This window comes from Phoxinus phoxinus, assembly GCF_949152265.1.
Source record: "Phoxinus phoxinus genome assembly, chromosome: 8".
NCBI classification, from domain to species: domain Eukaryota; kingdom Metazoa; phylum Chordata; class Actinopteri; order Cypriniformes; family Leuciscidae; genus Phoxinus; species Phoxinus phoxinus.
Window position 1 is genome coordinate 38197866 of NC_136883.1, and position 27500 is coordinate 38225365.

Genomic DNA, 27500 nt, shown 5'->3' on the forward strand with positions numbered 1-27500 from the left:
ACAGTGTTACGCTCGTTCTGGAACACACACACACAGTGTTACGCTTGTTCTGGAACACACACACACACACACAGTGTTACGCTCGTTCTGGAACACACACACACACAGTGTTACGCTCGTTCTGGAACACACACACACAGTGTTACACTTGTTCTGGAACACACACACACAGTGTTACGCTTGTTCTGGAACACACACACACACACACAGTGTTACGCTCGTTCTGGAACACACACACACACAGTGTTACGCTCGTTCTGGAACACACACACACAGTGTTACACTTGTTCTGGAACACACACACACAGTGTTACGCTCGTTCTGGAACACACACACAGTGTTACGCTCGTTCTGGAACACACACACACACAGTGTTACGCTCGTTCTGGAACACACACACACACACACAGTGTTACGCTCGTTCTGGAACACACACACACACACACAGTGTTACGCTCGTTCTGGAACACACACACACACACACAGTGTTACGCTCGTTCTGGAACACACACACACACACACACAGTGTTACGCTCGTTCTGGAACACACACACAGTGTTACGCTTGTTCTGGAACACACACACAAACAGACACACACACAGTGTTACGCTCGTTCTGGAACACACACACACACACAGTGTTACGCTCGTTCTGGAACACACACACAAACAGACACACACACAGTGTTACGCTCGTTCTGGAACACACACACACACAGTGTTACGCTCGTTCTGGAACACACACAGTGTTACGCTCGTTCTGGAACACACACACACAGTGTTACGCTTGTTCTGGAACACACACACACAAACAGACACACACACACAGTGTTACGCTCTTTCTGGAACACACACACACACACACACACACACAGTGTTACACTTGTTCTGGAACACACACACACACAGTGTTACGCTCGTTCTGGAACACACACACACACACAGTGTTACGCTCGTTCTGGAACACACACACAGTGTTACGCTCGTTCTGGAACACACAAACAAACAGACACACACACAATGTTACGCTCGTTCTGGAACACACACACACACACACACACAGTGTTACGCTCGTTCTGGAACACACACACACACACACACACAGTGTTACGCTCGTTCTGGAACACACACAGTGTTACGCTCGTTCTGGAACACACACACAGTGTTAAGCTTGTTCTGGAACACACACACAAACAGACACACACACAGTGTTACGCTCGTTCTGGAACACACACACACACACACAGTGTTACGCTCGTTCTGGAACACACACACAAACAGACACACACACAGTGTTACGCTCGTTCTGGAACACACACACACACAGTGTTACGCTCGTTTTGGAACACACACACAGTGTTACGCTCGTTCTGGAACACACACACACACACACACATTGTTACGCTTGTTCTGGAACACACACACAAACAGACACACACACACACACAGTGTTACGCTCGTTCTGGAACACACACACACACACACACACAGTGTTACACTTGTTCTGGAACACACACACACAGTGTTACGCTCGTTCTGGAACACACACAGTGTTACGCTCGTTCTGGAACACACACACACACAGTGTTACGCTCGTTCTGGAACACACACACACAGTGTTTCGCTTGTTCTGGAACACACACACAAACAGACACACACAGTGTTACGCTCGTTCTGGAACACACACACACACAGTGTTACGCTCGTTCTGGAACACACACACACACAGTGTTACGCTCGTTCTGGAACACACACACACACACACAGTGTTACGCTCGTTCTGGAACACACACACACACAGTGTTACGCTCGTTCTGGAACCAGCAAAAAAGTTTATTTTACTTCAAGTTATTGTGTGTTGAGTAGGGCCGCCCCTTAAACTCCACTGAGCGCTAGTCGACTAGAGGAGGCTTCGTCAACTGAGATTGTATTAGTCGCAGAAAAAAGGTCGACAGGAAGTGGTGAAATAACGCAGGCTAGTGACGGACAGATCCGGCAGGAAAGACAATCATTCGGCTATCATTCATCGACCTCAAATATGGCTCCTCACTTGAAGCATGTTAGTAGTAGAAACTTCACAAGTCGCTCTAATGTTAGCAAATATATGATGTGAATATTTCTTCAGCACTATAAACGCAGGATGATCAGGACACTGACAGATGTGAATGTTCCTGACAGATGTGAATGTTCCTGACAGATGTGAATGTTCCTGACAGATGTGAATGTTCCTGACGGATGTGAATGTTCCTGACGGATGTGAATGTTCCTGACGGATGTGAATGTTCCTGACGGATGTGAATGTTTCTGACGGATGTGAATGTTCCTGACGGATGGGAATGTTCCTGACGGATGGGAATGTTTCTGACGGATGTGAATGTTCCTGACGGATGGGAATGTTCCTGACGGATGGGAATGTTTCTGACGGATGTGAATGTTCCTGACGGATGGGAATGTTCCTGACGGATGGGAATGTTCCTGACGGATGGGAATGTTTCTGACGGATGTGAATGTTCCTGACGGATGGGAATGTTCCTGACGGATGGGAATGTTTCTGACGGATGGGAATGTTCCTGACGGATGGGAATGTTCCTGACGGATGTGAATGTTCCTGACGGATGGGAATGTTCCTGATGGATGGGAATGTTCCTGACGGATGGGAATGTTTCTGACGGATGTGAATGTTCCTGACGGATGGGAATGTTCCTGACGGATGGGAATGTTTCTGACGGATGGGAATGTTTCTGACGGATGTGAATGTTCCTGACTGATGGGAATGTTCCTGACGGATGTGAATGTTTCTGACGGATGGGAATGTTCCTGACGGATGGGAATGTTCCTGACGGATGGGAATGTTTCTGACGGATGTGAATGTTTCTGACGGATGTGAATGTTCCTGACTGATGGGAATGTTCCTGACGGATGTGAATGTTCCTGACTGATGGGAATGTTCCTGATTGATGTGAATGTTCCTGACGGATGTGAATGTTCCTGACTGATGGGAATGTTCCTGATTGATGGGAATGTTCCTGACGGATGTGAATGTTCCTAACTGATGGGAATGTTTCTGACGGATGGGAATGTTTCTGACGGATGTGAATGTTCCTGACGGATGTGAATGTTTCTGACGGATGTGAATGTTCCTAACTGATGGGAATGTTCCTGACGGATGGGAATGTTCCTGACGGATGGGAATGTTTCTGAGGGATGTGAATGTTTCTGACGGATGTGAATGTTCCTGACTGATGGGAATGTTCCTGACGGATGTGAATGTTCCTGACTGATGGGATTGTTCCTGATTGATGGGAATGTTCCTGATTGATGGGAATGTTCCTGACGGATGTGAATGTTCCTGACTGATGGGAATGTTCCTGATTGATGTAAGTGTTCCTGACTGATGGGAATGTTCCTGATTGATGGGAATGTTCCTGACGGATGTGAATGTTCCTAACTGATGGGAATGTTTCTGACGGATGGGAATGTTTCTGACGGATGTGAATGTTCCTGACGGATGTGAATGTTTCTGACGGATGTGAATGTTCCTGACTGATGGGAATGTTCCTGACGGATGTGAATGTTCCTGACGGATGTGAATGTTTCTGACGGATGTGAATGTTCCTGACGGATGTGAATGTTCCTGACGGATGGGAATGTTCCTGACGGAAGGGAATGTTCCTGACGGATGTGAATGTTCCTGACGGATGTGAATGTTTCTGACGGATGGGAATGTTCCTGACGGATGTGAATGTTCCTGACGGATGTGAATGTTCCTGACCATTGTGAATGTTCCTGACGGATGTGAATGTTCCTGACTGATGGGAATGTTCCTGACTGATGGGAATGTTCCTGACGGATGGGAATGTTCCTGACGGATGGGAATGTTCCTGACGGATGTGAATGTTCCTGACGGATGGGAATGTTCCTGACGGATGTGAATGTTCCTGACGGATGTGAATGTTCCTGACTGATGGGAATGTTCCTGACTGATGGGAATGTTCCTGACGGATGGGAATGTTCCTGACGGATGGGAATGTTCCTGACGGATGGGAATGTTCCTGACTGATGGGAATGTTCCTGATTGATGTGAATGTTCCTGACGGATGGGAATGTTTCTGACGGATGGGAATGTTTCTGACTGATGGGAATGTTCCTGACGGATGGGAATGTTCCTGACTGATGGGAATGTTCCTGACTGATGGGAATGTTCCTGACGGATGTGAATGTTTCTCACCACGCAGTGAACGCCGGCTCGGCTCCTGCAGGAGAAGTTTGCCGGTCGCCCGAAGGTGCAGTTGTGATGAAGCGAGCAGGTGATGCAGTCGGACGGCAGTTTGATGCACAGGCCTCCACTGGGACACCTGGACGTGTAGTTCTCCGTCAGCACTGGAGACGCTGCACACACACACACACACACACACACACACACACACACGTTTCAGTCTCACACTGCTGCTCGTCTGCATGAGGCAGTGTCTGAGAGTTTCACCTGAGGAAGTGTGTGTGAGTCTCATCTGAGGAAGTGTGTGTGTGTGAGTCTCATCTGAGGAAGTGTGTGTGTGTGAGTCTCATCTGAGGAAGTGTGTGTGTGTCTCATCTGAGGAAGTGTGTGTGTGTGTGTGTCTCATCTGAGGAAGTGTGTGCGTGTGTGTCTCATCTGAGGAAGTGTGTGTGTGTGTGTGAGTCTCATCTGAGGAAGTGTGTGTGTGATTCTCATCTGAGGAAGTGTGTGTGTGTGAGTCTCATCTGAGGAAGTGTGTGTGTGAGTCTCATCTGAGGAAGTGTGTGTGTGTGAGTCTCATCTGAGGAAGTGTGTGTGTGTGTGTGTGAGTCTCATCTGAGGAAGTGTGTGTGTGAGTCTCATCTGAGGAAGTGTGTGTGTGTGAGTCTCATCTAAGGAAGTGTGTGTGAGTCTCATCTGAGGAAGTGTGTGTGTGTGTGTGTGTGTGTGTGTGTCTCATCTGAGGAAGTGTGTGTGAGTCTCATCTGAGGAAGTGTGTGTGTGTGAGTCTCATCTAAGGAAGTGTGTGTGAGTCTCATCTGAGGAAGTGTGTGTGTGTGTGTGTCTCATCTGAGGAAGTGTGTGTGAGTCTCATCTGAGGAAGTGTGTGTGTGTGAGTCTCATCTGAGGAAGTGTGTGTGTGTGAGTCTCATCTGAGGAAGTGTGTGTGTGAGTCTCATCTGAGAAAGTGTGTGTGTGTGTGTGTGTCTCACCTCAGGAAGTGAGTGTGTGTGTGTCTCACCTGAGTAAGTGAGTGTGTGTGTGTCTCACCTGAGGAAGTGTGTGTGTGTGTGTGAGTCTCACCTGAGGAAGTGTGTGTGTGTGTGTGAGTCTCACCTGAGGAAGTGTGTGTGTCTCACCTGAGGAAGTGAGTGTGTGTGTGTGTGTGTGTGTGTGTGTGTGTGTGTGTCTCACCTGAGGAAGTGAGTGTGTGTCTCACCTGAGGAAGTGTGTGTGTGTGTGTCTCACCTGAGGACGAGGTCAGGGCCGCTGGGCTGCTCATCACTGGGTTCTGCTGAGCCGTGAACGGAGGATCCTGACCAACATGAGCAGAACTCAGATACCCTGAGGAGAGAGAGACCACATCACCTGTGTGTGTGTGTGTGTGTGTTTCAGGCATGTGTAAAAAAACAAATTCCAGGCCATGATAAAATAATGTATAAATAAATAAATAAAATTAAAACAATTTATTTTCAATAGCATTGTAACTTTAATGGTTGTTCTGTTATATATAATAATAATAATAATATTATTATGAATAATTATTTTTTATAATTTAATTAGATTATGTTATTGTGTAGTCCTACTGAATGGGGGATTTTTCTTCTCGTGTTATTGTCCTTCGCTGATGACATGATTAAAGCGTCTCTTTAAAATACAGCAACATAATAACGTTACCCTGTTAGTGTGATTACATATGAATAAACCCTAGTGTTTACATGGTCCACATGACATCACTGATGTACTGTACTGTAAACACGGTACTTCAGAACACCGCCGCACTAATAGCGTTACCGAAGCACTGCACGCGCTCTTACCGATCACACAGTTGGAGTAAATGTCCAGAAGCAGCAGAACCAGGATCATATACGAGCTCATGATGTTCCGTCCGCGTTCAAAAACCCATTTCAGTCCGTTCGCTGTCATCCCGAACACTGGTTCTGTTCTGCTGCCCGACGGACGGACTCCACTTCCGCTTCCGCAAGAGTCCCAACGGCTGCTAGTTCAAAATAAAAGTCCGATAATCGAGGAAGAAAGATTGCTTTATTTATTCAATCTTTTTAGGGAGAATTAATATATATATATATATCTAAACGTTTCCCAGGAAGATACATTTCTTTAGTTTTACAGGTCTGGAACAAATTGAGGGAGAGTAATTAATGACACATTTTTTGGGTAAACTAACCCTGTAATATATATATTTTATTTCAAGTAACAAAAATATTTCAGTTCACTATAATAACCATAGCATTGCGTGATTTATAATGGAGTAAAATGACAAAGGGAATATTTAATGAATTATTTAATTCTCTAATTAAAGATTTTGAATGCCTCACGCCATTGAACATTTTGATTATGATGTTCCTCAGAAGCTGTGTGTGTGTGTGTGTGTGTGTGTGTGTGTGTGTGTGTGTGTGTGTGTGTGTGTGTGACAGAGATAAACTTCCAAAATAACAAACCAGAAACATGATGCTGAATCTTTGAGTCTTTATTGCAAACCGTCAGCACTTGAACACAAACATCCAGACACTTTAACACCAAACATCATTTCACACGCCGCTGGTTCCCAGAACATCTCCCGAACGCCATCGCTCCGAGGAAACCGTTTTCCTTCTCCATATTCCCATCGGCGAGCTTCATCTCAGGCAGATTCTGCAAAATGAAATTCCAGGACTTTAAACACTACTTTTTTTGGATTTCAAAAGAACTACAATTACCACATATCAAACAAAATCGTTCATTTGAAAAGATTATATGTTTTTTTCCCTGAAAAAAATTAAACACTAATTTCAAGCACTTTTCAAGCACCTCTTCACATTTCAAGGGTTTTCCAGGACTTAAATAATGAATAAAAAAGTCAATTTGAAGCACTTGTACGGACCCTGCGGGACTCAGAAGTCTTCCTCAGCGCTGCGGCACCGGGACCGGCGGATCCGAGTCAGTCTGGCCATCACCTCCTCCACACACACTTCCCCGTGCACCTTGTTGTCTCTGGTGCGCACGTTCACACTGTTCGTGACTCGCTCCTTCTCGCCCACCACTGCCACACACACACACACACACACACACACACACACACACACACACACACACACACACGTAACTCAAGTCACTTGTAATGAGTTGCGTATCAGTGTGGCGAACCCCCTCGGCAGTCCTCAGGTCTTACCCAGGATGAAGTTGTACTGCGCCAGCTGTGCGTTGCGAATCTTCTTGTTCAGAAGGCAACTGGAATCCAGATCAGCGTCGGCCATAAAACCGGCTTCAACAAACCGTTTACACACCTGGAGCGGGAGGAAGATACGCTTCAGTTTAGAAATTCTCACAATTCTGACTTTTTTCTCGAAATTGTAGATTATTTCTCACAATTCTGACTTTTTCTCGCTATTGTAGATTATTTCTCGCAATTCTGACTTTTTTCTCAAAATTGTAGATTATTTCTCGCAATCGTAGATTATTTCTCACAATTCTGACTTTTTCTCGCAATTGTAGATTATTTCTCGAAATTGTAGATTATTTCTCGCAATTGCAGATTATTTCTCGCAATTGTCGATTATTTCTCGCAATTGTAGATTATTTCTCGCAATTCTGACTTTTTTCTCAAAATTGAAGATTATTTCTCGCAATTGTAGATTATTTCTTGCAATTCTGATTTTTTTCTCAAAATTGAAGATTATTTCTCGCAATTGTAGATTATTTCTTGCAATTCTGACTTTTTTCTCAAAATTGTAGATTATTTCTCGCAATTGTAGATTATTTCTCGCAATCGTAGATTATTTCTCACAATTCTGACTTTTTTTCTCAAAATTGTAGATTATTTCTCGCAATCGTAGATTATTTCTCACAATTCTGACTTTTTCTCGCAATTGTAGATTATTTCTTGCAATTCTGACTTTTTTCTCAAAATTTTAGATTATTTCTCGCAATTGTAGATTATTTCTCGCAATCGTAGATTATTTCTCACAATTCTGACTTTTTTTCTCAAAATTGTAGATTATTTCTCGCAATCGTAGATTATTTCTCGCAATCGTAGATTATTTCTCACAATTCTGACTTTTTCTCGCAATTGTAGATTATTTCTCGCAATTCTGACTTTTTTCTCAAAATTGTAGATTATTTCTCGCAATCGTAGATTATTTCTCACAATTCTGACTTTTTCTCGCAATTGTAGATTATTTCTCGCAATTCTGACTTTTTTCTCAAAATTGTAGATTATTTCTCGCAATCGTAGATTATTTCTCACAATTCTGACTTTTTTTCTCAAAATTGTAGATTATTTCTCGCAATCGTAGATTATTTCTCACAATTCTGACTTTTTCTCGCAATTGTAGATTATTTCTTGCAATTCTGACTTTTTTCTCAAAATTGTAGATTATTTCTCGCAATTGTAGATTATTTCTCGCAATCGTAGATTATTTCTCACAATTCTGACTTTTTTTCTCAAAATTGTAGATTATTTCTCGCAATCGTAGATTATTTCTCGCAATAGTAGATTATTTCTCACAATTCTGACTTTTTCTCACAATTGTAGATTATTTCTCGCAATTCTGACTTTTTTCTCAAAATTGACGATTTTTTTTTATCGCAATCGTAGATTATTTCTCACAATTCTGACTTTTTTTCTCAAAATTGTAGATTATTTCTCGCAATCGTAGATTATTTCTCACAATTCTGACTTTTTCTCGCAATTGTAGATTATTTCTTGCAATTCTGACTTTTTTCTCAAAATTGTAGATTATTTCTCGCAATCGTAGATTATTTCTCGCAATAGTAGATTATTTCTCACAATTCTGACTTTTTCTCGCAATTGTAGATTATTTCTCGCAATTCTGACTTTTTTCTCAAAATTGTAGATTATTTCTCGCAATCGTAGATTATTTCTCGAAATTGTAGATTATTTCTCGCAATTGCAGATTATTTCTCGCAATTCTGACTTTTTTCTCAAAATTGTCGATTATTTCTCACAATCCTGACTTTTTTCTTGCAATCGTAAGTTTATATCTCGCAATTCTGACTATTTCTCGCAATCGCACTTATGAATCGTTCATAATAAGAGCAGGAACATGGTTATTTTTATAGTCTAAAGGTATAAAGACTGAGCATCAAAAGCCTTCTCAGTCGTTCAGCAAGATGTTGTACCAGTTTGGCGTATTCTTCGAGCGACGGGTTAACCGGCACCAGCATCACCTGACGTGGAGACAGCCACAGCGGCCTGAGGAAGCACAGACGCAACGAGAACAAGCGACTCAGATCATCTGAAGACATGATTTATCACACTACAGTCATTCATAGTACCATCACTTTTCTGACCACCACCACGAGGTGATGCCGCTTTGCGAAGACGGCCGTAATGCCGCTGAATGTACAGCAGTTTTCATATTTCTGATCTATTTAAATTTAAAAAATGTTCCTACTTATAGCTAACAATAATAGATTCAAAACAGTTCTCACCATTTCCCGGCGTAGTTCTCGGTAAGGATGGCGATCATTCGCTCCACTGAGCCCAGAATGGCGCGGTGAATGATCACCGGTCGGGCCTTGTCATCCCCGTCTTTCCTGCAACGGTTCAGACAGTTAAAGCTGCAGTGTGTAAGTTCTAGTGGTGAGGTTGTGAACTGCACCCAACAGAAGTTACGGTGGCCGACAGGAAGTGATGTCGCCGTCTGAGACAGCAGAGAGTAGCCAGTTAAGCAATGAGGTTTCTTTACAAAGATAAATTAAGAAATTAGGTTTACTTAATTATTCACTGACTTTAGCTCGCTTCTTATCATGAAGAACAACATAGTGAGGAAACACGTTTGTCCGTTCAGGGCCACCGTAGAAACATGTCTATGTAAGGAGACCCGCGGTGTGTGTAGATAGAAATGCTCATTCTAAGCTAATAAACACACAACGGTTCATTATGTTCTTTATATGCCACTGAAAACATAGTTATGTATATGATATTGCATTTCTGTCAACAGATCCTCCTAAATATCACACAAAACACAGACTGCAAAGCCGCCTGAGAGTCTACAGCGAGTGCTGAGCTGTTCTCACCCCACATATGTGAGATTGAAGCGCAGGGGTAACTGGAAGTCCAGCTGAATCGTGGCGCACTGATGATAACGGCCGATGGCGTCTTTAATCTGGATGTCAATCTGGAGCAGAAGAGTTCAGAGAAATCAGTATTCCTGCTGGGAAACGTCTTGATATGGAAGCTTGTTTCCACCATGGAAAACGTACAAATAAAAAACATTATTGCTTGAGGAAAAAACTACAATTGCAAGAAAAAAGTAAGAATTGCGAGAGAAAAAACTACGATTGCAAGAAAAAAAATCAGAATTGCGAGAGAAAAAACTACAATTGCAAGAAAAAAAAATGTCAGAATTGCGAGAGAAAAAACTACGATTGTAAGAAAAAAAGTCAGGATTACGAGAAATAAACTACGATTGCAAGAAAAAAAGTCAGGATTGCGAGAGAGAAAAAACTACGATTGCAAGAAAAAAAGTCAGGATTGCGAGAGAGAAAAAACTACGATTGTAAGAAAAAAAGTCAGGATTGCGAGAGAGAAAAAACTACGATTGCAAGAAAAAAAGTCAGGATTGCGAGAGAGAAAAAACTACGATTGTAAGAAAAAAAGTCAGGATTACGAGAAATAAACTACGATTGTAAGAAAAAAAGTCAGGATTACGAGAAATAAACTACGATTGCAAGAAAAAAGTAAGAATTGCGAGAGAAAAAACTACGATTGCAAGAAAAAAAGTCAGAATTGCGAGAGAAAAAACTACAATTGCAAGAAAAAAAAAAGTCAGAATTGCGAGAGAAAAAACTACGATTGTAAGAAAAAAAGTCAGGATTACGAGAAATAAACTACGATTGCAAGAAAAAAAGTCAGGATTGCGAGAGAAAAAACTACGATTGCAAGAAAAAAAAGTCAGAATTGCGAGAGAAAAAACTACGATTGCTAGATAAAAAGTCACAATTAGCTTTTTGAATTGGTTTCCCGTGGTGGAAAGAGCTTCCATAGGTCGATGTGATGAACATCAGGCATAAGGAGTTCTGACCTTGGGTCCGTAGAAAGCGCCGTCGCCAGGATTCAGCTTCCACGCCTCGCCGAACTCATTCAGGCTGTTCTCCAGTTGCTGTTGAAATAAAACCTCAGTAAGACTGAACAGAACACCCCAGATCTCAGAGACAGCAGTTAAATGGCATTCTGGAACCTTCTCCGCCTGATTCCACACGGCAACATCGCCCAGGAACTTCTCGGGACGCGTGGAGAGATGCAGCTGGAAGGAGAAGCCGAAGACGTCGTAGATGCAGCGCAAGAACTCCAGACACCCCTTCATCTCGGACTCGATCTGAAACATGAACAAACTATCCTGTGAAGATCTCAATGAGCTGCTGAAGGCAGTGCAGGTCATGGGATTGACGGGAGGAAAGCTTTCTTATCCTTCCCTTTTTTTTTCATCAGAGGGGTCCAAGACCCCAGGACTTTTGTCCCACTTGAACCACAAATACACCAAAAAATGTAATGGATTTGAGGAGTTTTGTGGTTGAAATTTAAAAAGAGTAACAAGTCCTTCTTTCTCGGGTCAGTTTGACCCCCTTAGGAATGAATGGATGTGAGGAATGCTTCAGTTCACATAGAAGAACCTTAAAATGCTCAAAATTCAAAAAGTGCTAAAAAAAAATATTGTATAACGTCTACATGTGTATCTGAGTGCACACTGAAGAACTGACTTTAGGACCCAGAGGAACAGCTCATGTACTCCATATAGAGATATAAGCCCATCTAGAGTCATGAAATATCATCTTATATTATTATTCCACAAGAGGCAAAGACACACAATGTAAGATATTTAGAGCAGAATTAAAAGAGTTATGCATGAGTTATTTTGAATTTAAGTTGAAAGAATGTGCTTAAATGACTATTTATTTATTGATCAAATCAAGTAATTTAAAGGTTAAGTAAATACATTTCCAAAAACAAAGCATTAAAAAATAGAATAAATATAGTCAAAAAGAAATAAAATAAGCTTTCTGGACAGAAAAAAGCATGAAGTATAATTTGCGGGTGATTTTGAAGGATGAGGGTTAAGTGACTGCTGAGCTGCACTTGTGAGGTCTAAATCATGAGCTTCTGAAGACCACGCTCTGACTCCACACCTGATCAATAGAGCAGAATATATGAGCGTCGTCCTGCTGGAAGCGCCGGACCCTCGTGAGTCCCGTCAGCGTCCCCGAGAGTTCGTTCCGGTGCAACACACCGAAGTCAGCCAGTCTGAGAGGAAGCTCTCGCCAGGAGCGCGGCCGGTGACCGAACATCAGGCTGGCAGGGACACACACACGGACACACACATACACACACACACACACACACACACACACACACACACACACACACACACACACACACACACACAAGCATCATGAGGACTACGCTGACTTTAGCTGGGCTGAGTTAGGTTGCGTTTAGCTAGGTTGGGCTGAACTGGGCTGAGTTAGGTTGGGTTGAGTTGGGTTGTTGTGTTGAGTTGTGTTTAGTTGGGTTGAGTTGTGTTTAGTTGGGTTGAGTTGTGTTTAGTTGGGTTGAGTTGTGTTTAGTTGGGTTGAGTTGTGTTTAGTTGGGTTGAGTTGTGTTTAGTTGGGTTGAGTTGTGTTTAGTTGGGTTGAGTTGTGTTTAGTTGGGTTGAGTTGTGTTTAGTTGGGTTGAGTTGTGTTTAGTTGGGTTGAGTTGTTTTGTTGCGTTTAGTTGTTTTGTTGCGTTTAGTTAGGTTGAGTTGCGTTGTGTTTAGTTAGGTTGGGTTGAGTTGTGTTGTGTTTAGTTGGGTGGGTTGAGTTGTGTTTAGTTGGGTTGAACTGGTTGAGTTGGGTTTGTGACCTAAGAGTTGTGTTATGTTGGGTTGAGTTGTTTGGTTGTGTTGTGTTTTGTTGATTTGTGTTTAGTTTGGTTGTGTAGAGTTTTATTGGGTTGGGTTGACTTGAGTTTTTGAATTGTTTTGTTGTGTTTAGTTGGGCTGAGTTGTGTTGTGTTTATTGATTTGTGTTTAGTTGGGTTGTGTAGAGTTTAATTGAGTTGGGTTGAGTTGTGTTTAGTTGGGCTGAGTTGTGTTGTGTTTAGCTATGTTGGGCTGAACTGGGTTGAGTTAGGTTGTGTTGTGTTGGGTGGAGGGGTTGAGTTGTGTTGTGTTGTGTTGGGTGGAGGGGTTGAGTTGAGTTGTGTTGTGTTGTGTTGGGTGGAGGGGTTGAGTTGTGTTGTGTTGTGTTGGGTGGAGGGGTTGAGTTGGGTTGTGTTGTGTTGTGTTGTGTTGGGTGGAGGGGTTGAGTTGTGTTGTGTTGTGTTGGGTGGAGGGGTTGAGTTGTGTTGTGTTGTGTTGGGTGGAGGGGTTGAGTTGTGTTGTGTTGTGTTGGGTGGAGGGGTTGAGTTGGGTTGTGTTGTGTTGTGTTGGGTGGAGGGGTTGAGTTGTGTTGTGTTGTGTTGGGTGGAGGGGTTGAGTTGTGTTGTGTTGTGTTGGGTGGAGGGGTTGAGTTGTGTTGTGTTGTGTTGGGTGGAGGGGTTGAGTTGTGTTGTGTTGTGTTGTGTTGGGTGGAGGGGTTGAGTTGTGTTGTGTTGTGTTGTGTTGGGTGGAGGGGTTGAGTTGTGTTGTGTTGTGTTGGGTGGAGGGGTTGAGTTGGGTTGTGTTGTGTTGTGTTGGGTGGAGGGGTTGAGTTGTGTTGTGTTGTGTTGGGTGGAGGGGTTGAGTTGTGTTGTGTTGTGTTGGGTGGAGGGGTTGAGTTGTGTTGTGTTGTGTTGGGTGGAGGGGTTGAGTTGTGTTGTGTTGTGTTGGGTGGAGGGGTTGAGTTGTGTTGTGTTGTGTTAGGTGGAGGGGTTGAGTTGAGTTGTGTTTAGTTGGGCTGAGTTGTGTTGTGTTGGGTGGAGGGGTTGTGTTGTGTTGGGTGGAGGGGTTGTGTTGTGTTGGGTGGAGGGGTTGAGTTGTGTTGTGTTGTGTTGTGTTGGGTGGAGGGGTTTAGTTGTGTTGTGTTGTGTTGTGTTGGGTGGAGGGGTTGAGTTGAGTTGTGTTTAGTTGGGCTGAGTTGTGTTGTGTTTAGCTAGGTTGGGCTGAACTGGGTTGAGTTAGGTTGGGTTGGGTTGTGTTGTGTTGGGTTGTGTTAAAGTTGGAAATTTAATAGTCAGGTCTACGCTCAAAAAGTGAATAAATGGATTATAAATACAGTGTAAATATAATTTAGTACCATAAAATCCCCTAAAAATACAAAATATTATATAGAGCTAAAATATAGTACATTAACTTCTGTAATTTTTGCCGGACACACTTCAGAATGTTGCGCTGTGATATAGAGATATGCAGATTGTTCACCAGTGTCCAGGACAGTTCATGGGCTTCAGGGCGAAGACGTCGAGCTCCACCGCGAACGAGAACATGTTGTCGCTGTAAAGCTGCCAGTGACCCGACGTCTCCCACAGTCTGGAGTTATAGATGTTCGGCGACGCAACCTCCTGAAAGCCCCGCCGGCAGTACTCCTCCTGCACACACACACACACACTCCTCATGGCTGAGCTGGTGTGTGTTGCGCTCGTACACACACACACACACACACACACACACACACACACACACACACACACACACACACACACACACACACACACACACACACACACACACACACACACACACACACACACACACACACTCCTCATGGCTGAGCTGGTGTGTGTTGCGCTTGTACTCACACACACACACACTCCTCATGGCTGAGCTGGTGTGTGTTGCGCTCGTACACACACACACACACACACACACACACACACACACACGTACCCTGATGAAGTCGGTCAGTGTGTTGTAGATGAACGCTCCTCGCGGCAGAAAGAAGCAGCTTCCAGGACTCAGATCGTGGAAGAAGAAAAGCTCCTGATCCTGTCAATCACACCATCAGACACACACATCTTAACACGAGGAGGAAGTGACATCAGCGCTCCGCAGGAAGTGAAGACACACGTCTGATCTGACAAACGCCTCAACGACAGATATACAGGATAACCCGCCATATAATATAAACACTTTCACGATGAATAAATGTGAACAGCCAAATCTCCATATATAAAGATTAAATTATAGAAATATTAACTTGCTATCTTCAAATGAATATTTGATGGATCTGTCTGATGAAAAGGAGACTTGGATCAGTAAATCACACACACCCATACATACACACACACACACACCCACACACCCACACACACACACACACCTTCCCGATCTTGCGGTGGTCTCGGTTTCTGGCTTCCTCCTGGAAACGCTCCCATTCCTTCAGCATTTTACTGTCAGGAAAAGAGATTCCGTAGATCCGCTGAAGAGTCTCCATGTCGGAGCGGCCTTCCCAGTACGTGGAGGAGTTCTGGACAACACACACACACACACGTTCAGTTCTGGACAACACACACACACACACGTTCAGTTCTGGACAACACACACACACACACGTTCAGTTCTGGACAACACACACACACACACGTTCAGTTCTGGACAACACACACACGTTCAGTTCTGGACAACACACACACACACACGTTCAGTTCTGGACAACACACACGTTCAGTTCAGTTCTGGACAACACACACACACACACGTTCAGTTCTGGACAACACACACACACACGTTCAGTTCAGTTCTGGACAACACACACACACACGTTCAGTTCAGTTCTGGACAACACACACACACACGTTCAGTTCTGGACAACACACACACACACGTTCAGTTCAGTTCTGGACAACACACACACACACGTTCAGTTCTGGACAACACACACACACACGTTCAGTTCTGGACAACACACACACACACGTTCAGTTCTGGACAACACACACACACACGTTCAGTTCTGGAACACACACACACACACGTTCAGTTCTGGACAAAACACACACACACGTTCAGTTCAGTTCTGGACAACACACACACACACGTTCAGTTCAGTTCTGGACAACACACACACACACGTTCAGTTCTGGACAACACACACACACACGTTCAGTTCTGGAACACACACACATACGTTCAGTTCTGGACAAAACACACACACACGTTCAGTTCAGTTCTGGACAACACACACGTTCAGTTCAGTTCTGGACAACACACACGTTCAGTTCAGTTCTGGACAACACACACGTTCAGTTCAGTTCTGGACAACACACACGTTCAGTTCAGTTCAGTTCTGGACAACACACACACACACACACACACACACACGTTCAGTTCTGGACAACACACACACACGTTCAGTTCAGTTCTGGACAACACACACACACACACACACACACGTTCAGTTCCATATAATTTAATATAATTATGTTCTGTTCAATTTAATTAAATTCCATTAAACGATATTCAAACCCATTACAGTAAGTTAAGTTCGGAGCATGTCTCACTGCACTGAGCGTCACATAAAGCTGAAGTCTGAGATGATGTTACACAGAGTTACTGTACCTTATAGATCTTGAGTGCTTTGACCCTTCCGGTGTGCCGTACATGCGGGCCGCGACACAGGTCGATCAGAGGGCCGCACCTGAGACAGGAAGAGTTCATGACACACACACACACTTTACAGCATCCGTACGGACAAACGTCACTTCCTGTTACCTGTAGACCGTCGTGGTCGCCGTGGAAACCTTCTCGTTCAGGATGCGACACTTGAACTTGTTGTACTAGAAAAAGAGGAAACACTAACAGTGAGCAATACATTTCTTAATCTTTGTTAATGTTAGGTAATAAACATCCAGCGGTTCATCGTTCGTTCATCTTAGTTCACAGTGCGTTAACTAATGTTATAAGATGCAACTTTTGATTTCTTGACATTAACATGAACTAAGATTTGCAATAGAAGTGTTGCTCATGTTCACTAATCGCTGAAGTCGCAGGATCTGATGTAGTCGAGTCAGCTTTACTCACACAGCAGCTTCACAGGGACACTAATGCAGCAGAGTGTGTTTCTAGAAGAAGAAGCGTCAGTCCAGCTTAAGGAAGTTCAGTGATGGCTCGAACATCTGGAGTTTCTCCCTGCCCTCGAACATCTGGAGTTTCTCCCTGCCCTCGAACATCTGGAGTTTCTCCCTGCCCTCGAACATCTGGAGTTTCTCCCTGACCTCGAACATCTGGAGTTTCTCCCTGACCTCGAACATCTGGAGTTTCTCTCTGACCTCGAACATCTGGAGTTTCTCCCTGCCCTCGAACATCTGGAGTTTCTCCCTGCCCTCGAACATCTGGAGTTTCTCCCTGACCTCGAACATCTGGAGTTTCTCTCTGACCTCGAACATCTGGAGTTTCTCCCTGACCTCGAACATCTGGAGTTTCTCTCTGACCTTGAACATCTGGAGTTTCTCCCTGACCTCGAACATCTGGAGTTTCTCTCTGACCTCGAACATCTGGAGTTTCTCCCTGACCTCGAACATCTGGAGTTTCTCTCTGACCTCGAACATCTGGAGTTTCTCTCTGACCTCGAACATCTGGAGTTTCTCTCTGACCTCGAACATCTGGAGATTCATTCTGACCTCGAACATCTGGAGTTTCTCTCTGACCTCGAACATCTGGAGTTTCTCTCTGACCTCGAACATCTGGAGTTTCTCTCTGACCTTGAACATCTGGAGTTTCTCCCTGCCCTCGAACATCTGGAGTTTCTCCCTGCCCTCGAACATCTGGAGTTTCTCCCTGACCTCGAACATCTGGAGTTTCTCTCTGACCTCGAACATCTGGAGTTTCTCCCTGACCTCGAACATCTGGAGTTTCTCTCTGACCTTGAACATCTGGAGTTTCTCCCTGACCTCGAACATCTGGAGTTTCTCTCTGACCTCGAACATCTGGAGTTTCTCCCTGACCTCGAACATCTGGAGATTCATTCTGACCTCGAACATCTGGAGTTTCTCTCTGACCTCGAACATCTGGAGTTTCTCTCTGACCTCGAACATCTGGAGATTCATTCTGACCTCGAACATCTGGAGTTTCTCTCTGACCTCGAACATCTGGAGTTTCTCTCTGACCTCGAACATCTGGAGTTTCTCTCTGACCTCGAACATCTGGAGATTCATTCTGACCTCGAACATCTGGAGTTTCTCTCTGACCTCGAACATCTGGAGTTTCATTCTGACCTCGAACATCTGGAGTTTCTCTCTGACCTCGAACATCTGGAGTTTCTCTCTGACCTCGAACATCTGGAGTTTCTCTCTGACCTCGAACATCTGGAGTTTCTCTCTGACCTCGAACATCTGGAGATTCATTCTGACCTCGAACATCTGGAGTTTCTCTCTGACCTCGAACATCTGGAGTTTCTCTCTGACCTCGAACATCTGGAGTTTCTCCCTGACCTCGAACATCTGGAGTTTCTCTCTGACCTCGAACATCTGGAGTTTCTCTCTGACCTCGAACATCTGGAGTTTCTCTCTGACCTCGAACATCTGGAGATTCATTCTGACCTCGAACATCTGGAGTTTCTCTCTGACCTCGAACATCTGGAGTTTCATTCTGACCTCGAACATCTGGAGTTTCTCTCTGACCTCGAACATCTGGAGACTCATTCTGACCTCGAACATCTGGAGTTTCTCTCTGACCTCGAACATCTGGAGTTTCTCTCTGACCTCGAACATCTGGAGATTCATTCTGACCTCGAACATCTGGAGATTCATTCTGACCTCGAACATCTGGAGTTTCTCTCTGACCTCGAACATCTGGAGTTTCTCTCTGACCTCGAACATTTGGAGACTCATTCTGACCTCGAACATCTGGAGTTTCTCCCTGACCTCGAACATCTGGAGTTTCTCTCTGACCTCGAACATCTGGAGTTTCTCCCTGACCTCGAACATCTGGAGTTTCTCCCTGACCTCGAACATCTGGAGTTTCTCCCTGACCTCGAACATCTGGAGTTTCTCCCTGACCTCGAACATCTGGAGTTTCTCCCTGACCTCGAACATCCGGAGTTTCTCCCTGACCTCGAACATCTGGAGTTTCTCTCTGACCTCGAACATCTGGAGTTTCTCCCTGACCTCGAACATCTGGAGTTTCTCCCTGACCTCGAACATCTGGAGTTTCTCTCTGACCTCGAACATCTGGAGTTTCTCCCTGACCTCGAACATCTGGAGTTTCTCCCTGACCTCGAACATCTGGGCCCGGTTTTTCAAAAGTAATCCACTAGGATTTTGGATAACAGATTGGATCAAATCTTGAAAATGGGTTTTTCAAAAGAAAAAACGGATTACATAATCGGATTAGATCACGTAATCCAATCTTGGTTTTGATCCGGATCAAACCTTTAGTTTGGGTTTTTCAGAACTTTTTTGTAGGATTTGGATCACTTTGATCCAAAAAATCTGGATTAAACTGATCCCATCAGAAGGGTGGATTCAGCGTGGATTTCATGCCCAAAATGTAATGAAAACTTAAAAAATGTATCAAATAATACTATATTTGGATCATGCAGTATCTTACAAGATATCCTATTTATTCATAAGGTTTTAATTGTATTTGTTCATCCGTCAGGCTACAGTGATTAGGTAGGCTTTAACGTATTCGGCCTTTCAGTATAGGCCTACAGCAAAGTAGAAAGAGTTTGGCCTCATAAAATAATCCCCCAAACAGCTGTCAAAATTGACCAAAAACAATACATTTTAATCTGTCACTAATTGATATATATATATTCATCACAATCGAAAATATTTTTGTTTTTAGAATATTTATTAGTGATGCATGCAATGATTACAGAATAACCAAAAAAAAAAATGCAAAGAATGGCAATCACTGATTTTTGAAATCCAAAACAAATCCAAATCAGAAATAGTGTCTAACTATTGCGTCCCTCGTTGCACGTCCTGTTTGCTGGTTCTGGCAGAATGCAGGAGGTCGGTTAGGGTCTCCAAGGGGCTCAGCTGCAGCATTGTCAGCACAGAGAGGGACATGCACTTAGTAGCGATGTTGTGCAGGACAATACAGGCAAGGGTTGTGTTGCATGCTTTCTGTGGTTCCGCTCTCAGGGAGTTAAGACATGCAAAGCAAACTCTTAAGAACTCCATTAAGTCTTTTTTTTAATTCAATACATCTATATTTGAAACTTGTTATAAATATCCTCAATGTACAGTGTTTGTGTTGGTCTCAGATGAGCGGACTGCTGGAAGAGGATGGGGTGGGGTTTTTATTGTTTTAATTTTTTTTTAAAGTGTTTTCATTTCAAATAAAAATAAACTTATATTGACCCCACACTGGCTATTCTACTTGTTGCTCTTTACATATCTATTAGTTCTATCCTGTTTGAGAACTGGTTATCCAGATTTGATGATCCTGAAAAGTTCCTATCCGGATCAGATTGATCCAATCCGATGTTGCTTTAAAAAACTGGCTCAAAAGTAAACTGGATTACGTGATCACGGATCGCAAAAAAAGGATTACTAAATCCGGATCAATTTGATCCGGATTAAACCTTTTGAAAAACCGGGCACTGGAGTTTCTCTCTGACCTCGAACATCTGGAGACTCATTCTGACCTCGAACATCTGGAGTTTCTCTCTGACCTCGAACATCTGGAGTTTCTCTCTGACCTCGAACATCTGGAGTTTCTCTCTGACCTCGAACATCTGGAGTTTCTCTCTGACCTCGAACATCTGGAGTTTCTCTCTGACCTCGAACATCTGGAGTTTCTCTCTGACCTCGAACATCTGGAGTTTCTCCCTGACCTCGAACATCTGGAGATTCATTCTGACCTCGAACATCTGGAGATTAATTCTGACCTCGAACATCTGGAGATTAATTCTGACCTAGAACATCTGGAGATTCATTCTGACCTCAAACATCTGGAGACTCTCTCTGACCTCGAACATCTGGAGATTCTCTCTGACCTCAAACATCTGGAGATTCATTCTGACCTCGAACATCTGGAGATTCTGTCTGACCTCAAACATCTGGAGACTCTCTCTGACCTCGAACATCTGGAGATTCTCTCTGACCTCAAACATCTGGAGATTCATTCTGACCTCGAACATCTGGAGATTCTCTCTGACCTCGAACATCTGGAGATTCTCTCTGACCTCAGACATCTGGAGATTCATTCTGACCTAGAACATCTGGAGATTCATTCTGACCTAGAACATCTGGAGATTCATTCTGACCTCGAACATCTGGAGATTCTGTCTGACCTCAAACATCTGGAGATTCTCTCTGACCTCAAACATCTGGAGATTCATTCTGACCTCGTACATCTGGAGATTCTCTCTGACCTCTTACATCTGGAGATTCATTCTGACCTCGAACATCTGGAGATTCTGTCTGACCTCAAACATCTGGAGATTCATTCTGACCTCAAACATCTGGAGATTCTCTCTGACATCGAACATCTGGAGATTCATTCTGACCTCGAACATCTGGAGATTCATTCTGACCTCGAACATCTGGAGATTCATTCTGACCTCGAACATCTGGAGATTCATTCTGACCTCGAACATCTGGAGATTCTCTCTGACCTCAAATATCTGGAGATTCTTTCTGACCTCAAACATCTGGAGATTCTTTCTGACCTCAAACATCTGGAGATTCTGTCTGACCTCGAACATCTGGAGTTCCTGACCTTGAACATCTGGAGCAGCGTCTCCTTCCGAACCTCCAGTCTCTCGAACGGCTGCTTGTCCTTGATGATGCCTCGGCAGAGGAGCTCCAGATCAGCAAACTCTGAGCTCGACACTCCTCTGTCAACACACACACACACTGATAATGATGAAACGACCAGACGTGATGAAGATCAGCTCAGGAACAGCACACACACTCACTTCTGTCCGTCCAGAAACATGTCGTAGTAGAAGCCGTTCTCGATGGGCGGCCCGTAGCAGAGACACCCGCCGTAGAAACACTCCATGGCCTCTCCCAGGATATGAGCGCTCGAGTGCCAGTACACCTGAGGCGGAAAACAACTGTGTGTGTAGAATTACATTCAATTCAATACTCTCTCACACATTCAGTCTCTCACACACACACACTCACTCTGGCACACTCACTCACTCTCTCGGGCACACTCACTCACTCTTGCGCACACACACACTCTCTCGGGCACACTCACTCTCTCGGGCACACTCACACACTCTCTCGCGCACACTCACACACTCTCTCGCGCACACTCACACACTCTCTCGCGCACACTCACACACTCTCTCGCGCACACTCACACACTCTCTCGGGCACACTCACACACTCTCTCGCGCACACTCACACACTCTCTCGGGCACACTCACACACTCTCTCGGGCACACTCACACACTCTCTCGCGCACACTCACACACTCTCTCGGGCACACTCACACACTCTCTCGCGCACACTCACACACTCTCTCGCGCACACTCACTCACTCTCTCGCGCACACTCACTCACTCTCTCGCTCACACTCACTCACTCTCACACACACTCTCGCGCACACTCACACACTCTCTCGGGCACACTCACTCACTCTCTCGCTCACACTCACTCACTCTCTCGCGCACACTCACACACTCTCTCGCGCACACTCACACACTCTCTCGCGCACACTCACACACTCTCTCGCGCACACTCACACACTCTCTCGCGCACACTCACACACTCTCTCGCGCACACTCACACACTCTCTCGCGCACACTCACACACTCTCTCGGGCACACTCACTCACTCTCTCGCTCACACTCACTCACTCTCTCGCGCACACTCACACACTCTCTCGCGCACACTCACACACTCTCTCGCGCACACTCACACACTCTCTCGCGCACACTCACACTCTCTCGCGCACACTCACACACTCTCTCGCGCACACTCACACACTCTCTCGCGCACACTCACACACTCTCTCGCGCACACTCACTCACTCTCTCGCGCACACTCACTCACTCTCGCGGGCACACTCACACTCTCTCGCGCACACTCACACACTCTCTCGGGCACACTCACACTCTCTCTCGCGCACACTCACACACTCTCTCGGGCACACTCACACACTCTCTCGCGCACACTCACACACTCTCTCGGGCACACACACACTCTCTCGCGCACACTCACACACTCTCTCGGGCACACTCACACACTCTCTCGGGCACACTCACACACTCTCTCGCGCACACTCACACACTCTCTCGGGCACACTCACTCACTCTCTCGGGCACACTCACACACTCTCTCGGGCACACTCACTCACTCACTCACTCTCGGGCACACTCACTCACTCACTCTCGGGCACACTCACTCACTCACTCTCTCTCGCACACTCACACACTCTCTCGCGCACACTCACACACTCTCTCACGCACACTCACACACTCTCTCGGGCATACTCACTCACTCTCTCGGGCACACTCACTCACTCACTCACTCACTCTCTCGCGCGCACACTCACTCACTCACTCTCTCGGGCACACTCACTCACACACTCTCTCGCGCACACTCACTCACTCACTCTCTCGGGCACACTCACTCACACACTCTCTCGCGCACACTCACTCACTCTCTCGGGCACACTCACTCACTCTCTCGGGCACACTCACTCACTCTCTCTCTCGGGCACACTCACTCACTCTCTCGGGCACACTCACTCACTCACTCACTCTCTCGCGCACACTCACTCACTCTCTCGGGCACACTCACTCACTCTCTCGGGCACACTCACTCACACACTCTCTCGCGCACACTCACTCACACACTCTCTCGCGCACACTCACTCACTCACTCTCTCGGGCACACTCACTCACACACTCTCTCGCGCACACTCACTCACTCTCTCGGGCACACTCACTCACACACTCTCTCGGGCACACTCACTCACACACTCTCTCGGGCACACTCACTCACTCTCTCGGGCACACTCACTCACACACTCTCTCGGGCACACTCACTCACACACTCTCTCGGGCACACTCACACACTCTCTCGGGCACACTCACTCACTCTCTCGGGCACACTCACACACTCTCTCGGGCACACTCACTCACTCTCTCGGGCACACTCACACACAGTCTCTCGGGCACACTCACTCACTCTCTCGGGGACGCACACTCACTCACTCTCTCGGGGACGCACACTCACTCACTCTCTCGGGGACGCACACTCACTCACTCTCTCGGGAACGCACACTCACTCACTCTCTCGCGCACACTCACTCACTCACTCACTCACTCACTCACTCACTCACTCACTCACTCACTCACTCACTCACTCACTCACTCACTCACTCACTCACTCACTCACTCACTCACTCACTCACTCACTCACTCACTCACTCACTCTCTCGGGCACACTCACTCACTCTCTCGCGCACACTCACTCACTCACTCTCTCGGGCACACTCTCTCGGACACACTCACACACTCACTCACTCACTCACTCACTCACTCACTCACTCACTCACTCACTCACTCACTCACTCACTCACTCACTCACTCACTCACTCACTCACTCACTCACTCACTCACTCTCTCGGGCACACTCACTCACTCTCTCGGGCACACTCACTCACTCTCTCGGGCACACTCACTCACTCACTCTCTCGGGCACACTCTCTCGGACACACTCACACACTCTCTCTCGGGCATACTCACACACACTCTCTCGGGCACACTCACACACACTCTCTCGGGCACACTCACTCACTCTCTAGCGCATACACACACTCTCTCTCACACACACTCACTCTCTCTCACACACACACACACACTCACTCACTCTCTAGCGCACACACACACTCACTCACTCTCTAGCGCACACACACACTCTCTCGCGCACACACACACTCTCTCGCGCACACACACACACACACGTTAACTCACGGCCTGAGCGTCCTCATGGTCGAAGCGCAGCAGCTCCAGACTGCAGTCTGTCTCCAGCGGTCGGTCCAGATCCCAAAGTTCTCCGTTCACACGCGCGATCACACAGTTATCCGCCAGACCTCGACTGCACGACACACACCAACACACAGTTATCCGCCAGACCTCGACTACACGACACACACCAACACACAGTTATCCGCCAGACCTCGACTGCACGACACACACCAACACACAGTTATCCGCCAGACCTCGACTACACAACACACACCAACACACAGTTATCCGCCAGACCTCGACTACACAACACACACCAACACCAACACACAGTTATCCGCCAGACCTCGACTACACAACACACACCAACACACAGTTATCCGCCAGACCTCGACTGCACGACACACACCAACACACAGTTATCCGCCAGACCTCGACTACACGACACACACCAACACACAGTTATCCGCCAGACCTCGACTGCACGACACACACCAACACACAGTTATCCGCCAGACCTCGACTGCACGACACACACCAACACACAGTTATCCGCCAGACCTCGACTGCACGACACACACCAACACACAGTTATCCGCCAGACCTCGACTGCACGACACACACAGTTATCCGCCAGACCTCGACTACACGACACACACCAACACACAGTTATCCGCCAGACCTCGACTGCACGACACACACCAACACACAGTTATCCGCCAGACCTCGACTGCACGACACACACCAACACACAGTTATCCGCCAGACCTCGACTGCACGACACACACAGTTATCCGCCAGACCTCGACTGCACGACACACACAGTTATCCGCCAGACCTCGACTGCACGACACACACAGTTATCCGCCAGACCTCGACTGCACGACACACACCAACACACAGTTATCCGCCAGACCTCGACTGCACGACACACACCAACACACAGTTATCCGCCAGACCTCGACTGCACGACACACACCAACACACAGTTATCCGCCAGACCTCGACTACACAACACACACCAACACACAGTTATCCGCCAGACCTCGACTGCACGACACACACCAACACACAGTTATCCGCCAGACCTCGACTGCACGACACACACAGTTATCCGCCAGACCTCGACTACACGACACACACCAACACACAGTTATCCGCCAGACCTCGACTGCACGACACACACCAACACACAGTTATCCGCCAGACCTCGACTGCACGACACACACAGTTATCCGCCAGACCTCGACTACACGACACACACAGTTATCCGCCAGACCTCGACTGCACAACACACACCAACACACAGTTATCCGCCAGACCTCGACTGCACGACACACACAGTTATCCGCCAGACCTCGACTACACGACACACACCAACACACAGTTATCCGCCAGACCTCGACTGCACGACACACACCAACACACAGTTATCCGCCAGACCTCGACTGCACGACACACACCAACACACAGTTATCCGCCAGACCTCGACTACACAACACACACCAACACACAGTTATCCGCCAGACCTCGACTGCACGACACACACCAACACACAGTTATCCGCCAGACCTCGACTGCACGACACACACAGTTATCCGCCAGACCTCGACTACACGACACACACCAACACACAGTTATCCGCCAGACCTCGACTGCACGACACACACCAACACACAGTTATCCGCCAGACCTCGACTGCACGACACACACCAACACACAGTTATCCGCCAGACCTCGACTACACGACACACACCAACACACAGTTATCCGCCAGACCTCGACTACACGACACACACCAACACACAGTTATCCGCCAGACCTCGACTGCACGACACACACCAACACACAGTTATCCGCCAGACCTCGACTGCACGACACACACCAACACACAGTTATCCGCCAGACCTCGACTGCACGACACACACCAACACACAGTTATCCGCCAGACCTCGACTACACGACACACACCAACACACAGTTATCCGCCAGACCTCGACTGCACGACACACACCAGCAGCATGAACACGGTCACACACAGGTTAAACCTCCCAGAACCCCGCATCTGCTCACCTGAGGGCACAGGCCAGCTGGTACGGGGTGCTGACCCAGGCTGTGGCCGGGAGTGTGTGTCCGTCCGGCAGCAACACACTGATGGAGTGAGAGAGGGCCGCTCGCTCGGCCAGAAGAGCATCGCTCTCCTCCTTCAGACGCTCGTAGAGTTCCAGACGCTCAGAGACGAAACCAGGCCACGACTTCAGCTTCTACAGGGATGAGGAGAGGAAGAGCTCAGAGTGTGTGTGTGTGTGTGTGTGTGTGTGTGTGTGTGTGTGTGTGACGACTTCAGCTTCTACAGGGATGAGGAGAGGAAGAGCTCAGAGTGTGTGTGTGTGTGTGTGTGTGTGTGTGTGTGTGTGACGACTTCAGCTTCTACAGGGATGAGGAGAGGAAGAGCTCAGAGTGTGTGTGTGTGTGTGTGTGTGTGTGTG

At 46.3% G+C, this 27500-nt stretch overlaps 2 protein-coding genes across 5 annotated transcripts in view; both read right to left on the reverse strand.

Annotated features, from left to right (window-relative positions):
* The window catches only part of tm2d3 (TM2 domain containing 3), a 10610-nt gene extending 4373 nt beyond the window's left edge, over window positions 1-6237 (reverse strand). Inside the window, exons 1-3 of the mRNA XM_079620972.1 lie at window positions 6033-6237; window positions 5464-5559; window positions 4228-4388 (exon numbers count right to left, since the gene is read on the reverse strand). Coding sequence (XP_079477098.1) covers window positions 4228-4388; window positions 5464-5559; window positions 6033-6141 — 366 coding nt within the window. The 5' untranslated portion in view covers window positions 6142-6237. The remainder of the gene's footprint in view (window positions 1-4227; window positions 4389-5463; window positions 5560-6032) is intronic.
* A 448-nt stretch (window positions 6238-6685) lies between these two features.
* tars3 (threonyl-tRNA synthetase 3) overlaps window positions 6686-27500 on the reverse strand; it is a 26191-nt gene continuing 5376 nt past the window's right edge. For all 4 annotated transcript variants that reach the window (XM_079620589.1, XM_079620587.1, XM_079620588.1 and 1 more), the window contains exons 3-20: window positions 27085-27275; window positions 25018-25141; window positions 22003-22127; window positions 21804-21921; window positions 16845-16909; window positions 16692-16770; window positions 15454-15600; window positions 15021-15119; window positions 14556-14722; window positions 12364-12526; window positions 11418-11555; window positions 11262-11339; window positions 10255-10355; window positions 9667-9771; window positions 9355-9427; window positions 7385-7499; window positions 7097-7255; window positions 6686-6867 (exon numbers count right to left, since the gene is read on the reverse strand). In XM_079620589.1, coding sequence (XP_079476715.1) covers window positions 7107-7255; window positions 7385-7499; window positions 9355-9427; window positions 9667-9771; window positions 10255-10355; window positions 11262-11339; window positions 11418-11555; window positions 12364-12526; window positions 14556-14722; window positions 15021-15119; window positions 15454-15600; window positions 16692-16770; window positions 16845-16909; window positions 21804-21921; window positions 22003-22127; window positions 25018-25141; window positions 27085-27275 — 2037 coding nt within the window. In that variant the 3' untranslated portion in view covers window positions 6686-6867; window positions 7097-7106. The remainder of the gene's footprint in view (window positions 6868-7096; window positions 7256-7384; window positions 7500-9354; window positions 9428-9666; window positions 9772-10254; window positions 10356-11261; window positions 11340-11417; window positions 11556-12363; window positions 12527-14555; window positions 14723-15020; window positions 15120-15453; window positions 15601-16691; window positions 16771-16844; window positions 16910-21803; window positions 21922-22002; window positions 22128-25017; window positions 25142-27084; window positions 27276-27500) is intronic.